Source organism: Petaurus breviceps, unplaced genomic scaffold (genome assembly GCF_028583685.1).
Source record: "Petaurus breviceps papuanus isolate PSGF00001 unplaced genomic scaffold, PetGlider_PUasm1.0 191, whole genome shotgun sequence".
Classification (NCBI taxonomy): Eukaryota; Metazoa; Chordata; class Mammalia; order Diprotodontia; family Petauridae; genus Petaurus; species Petaurus breviceps.
Genome location: NW_027185811.1, coordinates 3,091,788 through 3,101,920, shown reverse-complemented (window position 1 = coordinate 3,101,920; position 10,133 = coordinate 3,091,788). Strand labels below are relative to the sequence as shown.

Genomic DNA, 10,133 nt, shown 5'->3' with positions numbered 1-10,133 from the left:
TGTCTGTCTCTTACACACACACATACACACACTCTCTCTCTCTCTCTTTCTATCTATCTATCTATCTATCTATCTATCTATCTATCTATCTATCTATCTATCTATCTCCTTTCATCTCTCTACCTTCAGGGAAGGAAGGGGGAAGCATTTTTTTTTGGTCCCTCAGCTTGTTAGGAAAATAAATAGATTTACCCCTCACTGGAAGAAAAAATCATTAATGTTACCATTAGCTATAATTTATAGAGATCTTTAAAGTTTGAAAAGCACCTGACAAATATCTCATTTTATCCTCATGATAAACTTGGGAAGTAGATGCTATTGTCCTCATTTTACACATGAGGAAACTGAGGTAAATAGGTAAAGTGACTTGCTGAGGGTCACATAGCCAGTAAGTGTCTGAGGCCAGATTTGAACTGAGGTCTTTTTGATTTCAGGTCCAACACTCTATCTGCTACACCATTCAACTGCTTTTAGGCTAATAAACTTATAATGTTTGAATCTCTATTGTAATAATAATAGTAGTAATAGAAATAACTGTAGTACTTTGCATTTTGTATAGTGATTTAAGATTACAAATCACTTTCTTCACAGAGATAGGTAAGGCCTCATTATTATCTCCATTTGCAGATGGGAAAGCTTAAGGCTTAGAGCTTGTGATTTTTTTTGTAGTCACAAAGCTATTAAGTGTCAGAACCAGACTGCCATCTAGGTCCTCTGCCTTCTAGGTCAGCACTCTTTCTACTTCCCCAAAAAGGCCAGCACTTACTTATCCAGATTGCTTTTCTAGAGCTCTCAAGAAGGGGACCTTAAAAATGCTTCAAACAAGGCAGCCTCATATATAGGAAAGAGTATAAGATTCATGGTCAGAGAGACAAGGGCTTGAACTCTTTAAATTACTAGTAGTATGACTTTGGGATAAGATGCCCTAGTTTAACTTCAATTTCTTTATAAAACATGTGTAATGATATTTGTTTGACCTAATTCACAGGATTTTCATGAGGATAAAATAAGCAAATGGATGTGGAAGTAATTTTTAGCTATGAAGTGCCCTGCAAATGTTCCTCTCATTGGCATTGTTATAGGGTCATAAGATTGAGAACTGAAAGGGACCTTAGAAGTCATTATCTCCAAAGTCCCTAATTTTATAGATGAGTAAACTAGGCCTAGAACTGGCATTCAAATGATGGTCCCCCAATTCCAGGTCTAATATTCTTTCTCCCTTATACCTCAGCATAACCTCGGTCTGGGAGTTAGGGCATCCAGCCACCTTTGCCTGCTTGCAGAAATATCCAGGCCTCTCACTGTTGCTTGCAATCTTTCCACTTGGGTTCTTCACTCACCTGTTCCCTTCCCACTAACCCTACCTATCTCTGATGATTGGTGGCTACCTTGATCTACCCTCTGGGTTGCCATATACTATATCCTATAGTGTGTATATGCAATATCCTAGGGTTGCTAATACTGTATTCTATGATGTCCCTTCCAGTGACTGTAATCTGCTTGTTTCTAATAGATCACCATTTATTTCTTCTGGGATAGGGGGCAAGGAAGAAGAGAAAATTAGTTCATGAGTCTTCTGTCAGTCTATTGCTGGGAAGGAGAGATGCTCTTGAATAAATATTAATTAATTAATTAATTAATTGATAATTTCCCCAAGAGAATAGATTATTCAAGTCAAACTAAAAGAAAGGTACCCTGACTCACTCTATACACACATGAGACCGAAAGTATTGTGGGTTAGTTGTTTGTTTTTCTGTTTGCCCCATCATCCTCAAGGGCCCCTTTCCCACAGGTGGTGGGCGGCGTAGGTACGGCCGGTCAGGGTCCAAGGGCTTCAATGCCAATAGGCGCCGGAGCCGGGCTGTACTCTACCACCTGTCTGGGCACCTGCAGAAGCAGCCAAAAAACAAGCATAAACTCAACAAGGTTGGAAATGGGAACTGGACTGGGCTGGGCTGGGCTGGGCTGAGAGGGTGGTGAAATGGGAGAAGGGGAGAAGCAGGAATATTCAGATGTCAAGAGAGACAAATGGGCTGATGGAAAGCAGGGTGGGATTCTCATCACTACCCATAATTCCCCATCCCCTAAGCAAGACTAGATCCCAAGGGCTCAGGCCACTCTCTCCCCGACATACTCAGGAAAGAAGTAAAGAGTTCATGACCAATTCTCCTGGGCACTGTGCCCTAGAGGAGTCCCCACCTGGTAGCACTGGGGTACTGGATGTGGGAAGAGAATGTGTGTATTCCCCTAATCCTTCTCTCTATACCAGGGTGTATTTGGGGAGAAGCCAAACCTGCCTGAGTATAAAGTAGCTGCCATCCGGAAATCACCCTTTATCCTGCTGCATTGTGGGGCACTCCGGGCCACCTGGGATGGGTTCATCTTGCTTGCTACACTCTATGTAGCTGTCACCGTCCCCTACAGTGTGTGTGTCAGTGCCGCCCGGGAGCCCAGTGAGGCACGAGGTCCACCCAGTGTCTGCGACCTAGCTGTTGAAGTCCTCTTCATCCTTGGTATAGCAACATTACTCTTAAGGTTTCAGGTTTCAGTTGTCCCCTCCCACCCCAATGTAGCCTTGGCCCTCAGCAGCCAGGACCCAGGGTCCCTGTCCCTGTCAGAAGGTCCATGCCAGGGACCTTTCTTCCCCCTATCCTTCTAAGGTGTGGTCCAGACTTTCTCTAGCTCAGCCTCAATGCTTACCTCATGAGCTCCATGGAGAAAGCGGCCCAGCCTTGGTACCTTCCAGATGCTGCAGTATCCCCTTTCCCTCCCTCTGTAAGGAGTGCCTTGTCTCTCTCTGCCACCCTGTTCTTTCCATGTTGACACTCCTGTCCTCCCTGGGTTCCTTGCAGACATTGTGCTGAATTTCCGCACCACATTCGTGTCCAAGTCAGGACAGGTTGTGTTTGCCCCACGTTCTATCTGCTTCCACTACGTCACCACCTGGTTTCTACTGGATGTCATCGCTGCCCTGCCCTTTGACCTGCTGCACGCTTTTGAAGTCAATGTGGTCAGTAGGCTCAGTGCCTGATGGGAAGGGAAGCCTGGGTAGGGTGTGATCAGGGCTTTGGCATGAGCTGGCACTGAAGTGACCTCCCTCTGCCTTCCTCCAGTACTTTGGGGCTCACCTACTGAAGACAGTGAGGCTATTACGGCTGCTCCGGCTGCTTCCGAGGCTGGACCGATACTCTCAGTACAGTGCCGTGGTGCTGACGCTGCTTATGGCCGTCTTTGCCCTCCTTGCCCACTGGGTGGCCTGTATCTGGTTCTACATCGGACAGCAGGAGATTGAAAGCAGTGAATCTGAGCTCCCTGAAATCGGTACGGTGGGCGCGATGGGTACAGTGGGCACGGTGGGCACGGTGGGAAGGGGAGCACTGAAAATAGCTACTTGCAAGGACATGATGTGGGCATGTGTGTGTATGTTTGTGTGGGGTCCGTGAAACTAATTACAATATGGGTGAAGGGATCCTGAAGAGTGTATTCAGGTATCCTACCTAGGGGTGCGTCTGTAAGATACATGGCTAGTATATGGGGAGAATGTCAATCATTCATTCTTCTTTTTATATTCCTTTTAAAAAAAACTTAACTTTACCAAACCTACTGTGTGCATGGAAAGAGATATAAATGTAAATGAGATATGGTCATTGCCCTTAAAGTACTTATATAGTGATATGAAAAGAAATAAATGTAATGTTAATTGGAATATATCAAAGGCTTAAGAGTAAATTAGTCAGTCATACTAAGTGCCTTCTATTTGCCAGGAACTGTGCTAAGTACTGGAGATGCAAAGAAAGGCAAAAAACAAAACAAGCCCAGCTCTTGAGGAGCTCACAATCTTGGAGGGGAGGATACAATATGCAAACAATTGTTTACAAACAGGACATTTGGGGAGAATAAAGCACCATGAAATCAAATGAGAGAGAAGTCGCGTCTTTTTGGGGAATCAGAGAAAAGTTCACAGGGAATAATATTTTATTTGGACCTTGAATGATGAGTAGGATGTCAAATGGTAAAGCTAATTAGGGGAGGGCATTCCAGGCTTAGGGAAGAGCATGAAACAAAGGCGGAGAAATCCAGTTCATATTCTAGAAAAAGCAAAGTGTCCAGTTTGCCTGGAAAACAAGGTGTTAAGGACAGTAGTGTTAGAGAGAGGAGTCTGGAGAGAGACAGTTTGGAGCCAAGTGGGACATGATTTGGTAGACAGTGAGATGCTATGAGAGGTTGTAGAGTAGTGTATTGTGATCTCAGTTGTTTGTTAGGAAAATTAATTTGATGACCTTATTTAGAATGAGTTGAGTGTGGAGAGACTGGAAGGCTGGAGTGAAGCCAAGAAGTTATTATAGGAGGTGGGGGCCACAGATGTGGAACATGGCATATAACGTCAATTTTGTTTTGTTTTGTTTTTAATACATTGATGTTGTCATCCAGTTGTTTTCAGATGTGTCTGACTTTCTGTGACCCCATTTGGGGTTTCCTTAGCAAAGAGACTGGAATGGCTTGCCATTTCCTTCTCATGCTCATTTTACAGATAAGGAAACTGAGGCAAAGAGGTTTAAGTGACTTGCCCAGGGTCACACAACTAGTAAGTATCTGAGACCAGATTTGAACTCAGATCTTCCTGCCTCCAGGCCCTGCACTCCATCCACTGCTCACTGATGCATTGATAGCTTTTTTTTTTCTTACATGAAACCTAAATCTTTTCCTCTTTCACATCCATTATTCCCAGTTCTTCCCTCAAAGGACAAATAGAACAGATCTAATCTTTCTTCCCCAAGAGAGTCCTTTAAATGTTTGAAGCCTTCCATCATGTCCTTCAGGTAGATATTCCCAGTCCCTTCGATTTATTCTTTTGTGGAATGATCTGGAAGCTCTTCACCATCCTGGTCACCCTTCTTTGAAAACTTTCCAGTTTATCAATATTCAGATGTCCAGAAGAGAACATCATACTCCAGACATCATCTGTCTGCAGCATCAGGATTAACAATGCTTTGTTTTGGACACTATGAAGGAAAGAAAGAAACAAGCACATACTTTGTGCCAGGCACTTAATAAATATTTTGATCCACACAACAGCCCTGTGAGGTAGGTGCTGTTATTATCCTGATTTTATAATTTTGGACAGAGGTTAAGTGACTTGCCCAAGGTCACCCAGCTAGTCTATGCCTGAGGCAGGATTTGAACCCCTGATTGGAGGGTGGGGGTAGGAGTGGAGTGGATGTTCTAGGCAGAGTTTTTATCACTTTTGGGATTCCCTGACCTTTAGGGTACTATCCAGGCAGAGGGTAGTCCTCCTAAGAAGAAAAATGGTCCTGACTTTTTTACATCCTCTCTTTCTCTGTTACATGATTGAGTCTGCCACTTGGTAAAACAAAAGGCGAGGTCAGCACTCCTGAATAGACCTGCACCACCTGGGTAGCTGCCCCTGCCTCTCTTAGTGCTGCCTAAGATTTTTGACTGTCACATCACATTTTGGACAAATATTGAACTTGCAACCCACTAAAACCCCCACGTCCTTTTCACATGAGCAGCTTTCTAGTGATGTCTTCCCCCCACACACAATATTTTACGTGCTAATTAGATGTTTTGAACCAGTGTGTAAGTCTTTTTACACTTATCCCCATTAAATACCAGATTCAGCTTACATGTTCTATTTCATCAGATCTTTGGGGGCTCTTGATTCTGTCATCCGGAGTATTAACTCTCCCTCCTAGCTTTATGTCACTGGCAAATCTGAGAAGCATGAATAAGGAATTGAAATGTTATGCCACCCAGAACCAAGGACAGAGCCTTTGGGTCTTCTACTAAAAAGCTTCCAAGTTGGCATCAAACCATTTCCATTCCTTCGGTTTTGCCATTTAAGCAGGTTTGAATCCATCTATCATCTAATCCCACGTTGGTCCATCTTTTACACAAGGAAAGAGTAAGAGATGTCAAATGCTTTGCTAGGATCTAGGTCAGGAGTTCTTAACCCTTGAGTTTGTCCTGAACTCCTAAGGAAGTCTAAGGAAGCCTATGGACCCTCTCTCGCAATAAGGTTTTGAAATGCATTAAATAAAATATGTACGGCTACAAACAAAACCAGCTATGTTGAATTGTTATCAAAAATATATGTATACATATACGTGTTTATATAGACATCTATTATTTTTTTAAGTTCATGAGCCCCAGGTTAAGAACCTCCTATTTAAGTCATCCCTATAACATTTCCCAAATCTAACCTAATAATCCTGTCCCTAAAAGGAAAATGAGGTTATCTGGTATGATCTGCTTGTCACTAGTATATTTCTATCCCCAGCCTGTTGTACTCTCTTTAGCTTCTTGGGAGAGATTTGCCAACACAGATTCCAGGTTTTTTATTCTACCTATTTTTTCTTCTAGGCAGGACACAGATCCTGCCCTTTATTCTTCTCTAAATTCTTATCTCCTGGTTCTGATCTGTCTCAGGAACATTCTGAAAGATGTTGCTGGGTTTTTGTGTTCTCTTGGGAATACTTAGGATTCTGTGTTTCCTTGGTGTTGATTGATTTTCCTTTATCTTGCAATATTTATTTCCATAGGCTTGAAATCCTTTAGAAGCATTGTTACTCTTCTTCCGTTATGATTTTAGTATCTTTTCTGTTGACTTACCTACTTGTGCTCTAGGTTTTTAATTGAATTTTCTTTCTTGTGAGAGAAAGATATTTGGTGATTTTAGACTCCCCCCTGCTTATATTCCCCTGTCTCTAATTGTCTAATTTCTTCCCCTTTGACAGTAGCTTTAACCCTGGGGCTGAACCTCAAAGCTGTTTCAGACTCCTGCCACCTTGGGGAATTCATTTTTCATCAGCTTTCAGCTCTGCCCCAAGTTATTTCTAGGGTACAGGATTGGCCCCAATAGGATGCTAGACCCCATTCTGCAAAACCTATCCCCCTTTGCCCCATGATCCCTGCCCCAGTTCAGATCCTCATGTGAGATATTTGATACAAAAATTTCTTTTCTCGTTCAGCTGCTTCCCTTATTGAACTGTATTAACTTTTTTTTGGAAAAAGTTCTTCAATTTTTTATAGTTAATGTTTATATAGCATTTTAAGACTTGTAAAATATTTTACATATGCTAACATTAGATTCTCACAACAATCTTGGGAGGTAGGTGCTATTATGATTTCCATTTTATAGTTGAGGAAACTGAGGCACACAGAGGTTAAGTGACTTTCCCAGAGTGACAGAGCTAGTAAGTATCTGAAGCAGGATTTGAACTTGTCTCCCTGACTCCAGCTCTAACATTCTATTCACTGTGCCACCCAGATGCCACTTAAATTTAAGTGTGTAGCTTAAATCATAAAGTTCCTACTTACATTAAATGCATATTTAGTGGAAGTTCCACCCACTGGTCCTCTGTTTCCTGGAACTACACAATATACATTTTATTGTCTCTGAGTCTATGAGGTATACAACATGGTGTATTGGGGAAAAAATATTACTGAATCTAAAGTAAAAAAACCTGAACTGAAATCCTACTTTTGCTTTTTACTAGGTATGTGATCTTGGACAAGTCGCAGAATCATAGACGTAGAAACATAACGTACCTAAATCTAGTCCAACAACCTTGGGTTGTTTTTGTAAATTGTTATTTTAATTTTTATGGATGCCTTTTGTGGTCTTATTACATTAGTTTCCAAATATGCCTTCCCCTTTACTACCCAGAAGTATCCCTGTATTGAAGATTTTAAAAGAAAGAGAAAGAAAGGGAAGAGAGGTCTATTTTCTTACCTCCCTTCTGGAGCCATGCCTGGTCACTATAATGACACCACATTTTGTTTTTATTGCTGTTGGAGTAATTTTTCTTTCTTTCTCTTTACATTGTCTGTGTTTTTTTCCTAGTTCTTCTGACTTCACCCTACATCTTATCATACCCTAAACCCTTCGTTATTTCACTGTGGGTACTCATGCGGGATACTCCATCTTAGGTGCTCTAATAGGGCAAGGATTCTTTTTTTTTTTTTTTTTTGCTTTTCGGAGAGCAATTGGGGTTAAGTGACTTGCCTAAGGTCACATGGCTAGTTTTTGTGTTAAGTGTCTGAATCTGGATTTGAACTCAGGTCCTCCTGACTCCAGGGCTGGTGCTCTATTCATTGTGCCACCTAACCGCCTCCAGGATTCTTTTTTTTTTTTTAAACAATTTTTAGACCGAGATTTTTTTCCTTTTATTTTTTATTAAGATCTTAACAAAACACCCAATAAAATGAGCATTTCCATACACACTGTAGAACAGAAGAAAAGAATCATTCATGAAACTGCAAATCTTTATTCGGTAGAGCTTGCTGTTCTTAATTCAATATGTAACTTTCAAAGTTGTCCTACTTATCTGAGATTCCATCTGGTCTCTCTTCTCATTGAGGGAGTGGAGGGGAAGATTCTATTCCTAACCCACCTCTCTCTCCCACCAACTCTCCCCAAAAAATTGAAAAAAAAGAAAAGAATACAAAATCCTTGCAACAAATATATAGTCAAATAAAATAAATTCCAACATTGGCCATGTTAAAAAAAAACAAAAACGTATGTTTCATTTTGTATCTCTCTCAGGAGATGGGTCACATGTCATCTTCAAAACTCTGAAATCATGGATTATCACTGTATTGATCAGAGCTCTTAAGTCTCTTAAAGCTGTTTGACTTTTTAGAGTTGCTTTTCTATAAACTGTTCTGATTCTGCTCACTTTACTAAGCATCAGTTCATACAAGTCTTCCCAGGTTTCTCTGAAACCATCATTTTCATCATTTCATACTATAATTTGTATGTCCATTCCGCAGTTGATAGAGACTCCACTTAGTTTCCATTTCTTTGCCATTAGAAAAGAGACTGCTATAAGTATTTTTTCATACATATGAATCTTTTTTCTTTCTTTGATTTCTTTGGGTTGCAGGCCTTGTATATGACTAGATCAAAGAGTTTGTATATTTTTGTGACTTTTGGGGAATAGTTCCAAATTGCTCCTGGAATGGTCATACCAATTCACTGCTCCATTAAAAGAGCCCCAGTACATTAAGGTGTCTGTTTTCCTACAGCCCCTGCAATATTTGTCATTTTCTTTTTTTTCTGTCAGCTTTGTCAATCTAATGAATGGGAGATGGAACCTCAAAGTTGCTTTAATTTGTATTTCTCTAATTATTAGTGACTTGGAGCATTTTTTTAAAAATGTGGCTACTGATAGTTTTGAAAACTACCTATTCATATTCTTTGACCATTTATCTATTGAGGAACACCTCTTGTTATAAATTAAATTCAATTTAGTAAACATTTGTTAAGCGTCTACTATGTGCCAGGCACTGTGCTAAGCACTAGGGATACGAAAAGAGGTAAAAGATAATCCTTGACCTCAAGGAGTTTACAATATAATGGATTGTAATAAATTTAATAAATCCAAATCATTTCTTTATATAACTGGGAAATGAAAACTTTATCAGAGAAATCTACTGCAAAGATTTTTTTCCTAGTTAACTTTCTCTTCTAATTTGAATGGCATTGATTTTATTTATGCAAAAGCTTTTTAAATTTTATGTAATCAAAATTGTCCATTTTATCCTCTTCTTTGATCTTCTCTACATCTCTTCCCCATCCATAATTTTGAGAGGTAATTTTGTCATTGTTTCTTTAATTTGTATATGATGTGACCTTTTATCAGTCATGTATCCATTTGGAACTTATCTTGATACATAGTGTGAAATGTTGGTCTTAACCTAATTTCTGCCAGATAGCCTTGTAGGGTTTCCAGCTGTTTTTATTGAATTGTAAGTCCTTACCCCAATATCTAGGACCTTTGGGTTTATCTAACACTATGCTACCATATTTGTTTGATTCTATATCTTGTATATCTATTTTTCCCACTAATTAGCCTGTCTATTTTTAAGCCAGTATTGGATGATTTGGGGGTTTTTGTTTGTTTGGTGGGTTTTTTTGGTTTTTTTTTTTTTTTTGGAGGGCAATTGGGGTTAAGGGACTTGCCCAAAGTCACATGGCTACCGTGTTTCCCCGATAATAAGACCTATCCCGAAAATAAGCCCTCCCCTTACTGTGTAAGATTCCTCTAAAATAAGCCCTCCCCTGAAAATAAGCCCTATTGAGATTGCTACTGTAGTGAAGGTGATCCCCT

The 10,133-nt window shown here is 40.4% G+C and overlaps 1 protein-coding gene across 3 annotated transcripts in view; it reads left to right on the top strand.

The window, feature by feature from the left end:
• Positions 1-10,133, top strand: part of KCNH3 (potassium voltage-gated channel subfamily H member 3) — a 38,506-nt gene that overhangs the window by 5,728 nt on the left and 22,645 nt on the right. For all 3 annotated transcript variants that reach the window (XM_069092607.1, XM_069092608.1, XM_069092606.1), the window contains 4 exons: positions 1,793-1,926; positions 2,270-2,513; positions 2,853-3,010; positions 3,114-3,321. In XM_069092607.1, the coding sequence (XP_068948708.1) occupies positions 1,793-1,926; positions 2,270-2,513; positions 2,853-3,010; positions 3,114-3,321 (744 nt within the window). The remainder of the gene's footprint in view (positions 1-1,792; positions 1,927-2,269; positions 2,514-2,852; positions 3,011-3,113; positions 3,322-10,133) is intronic.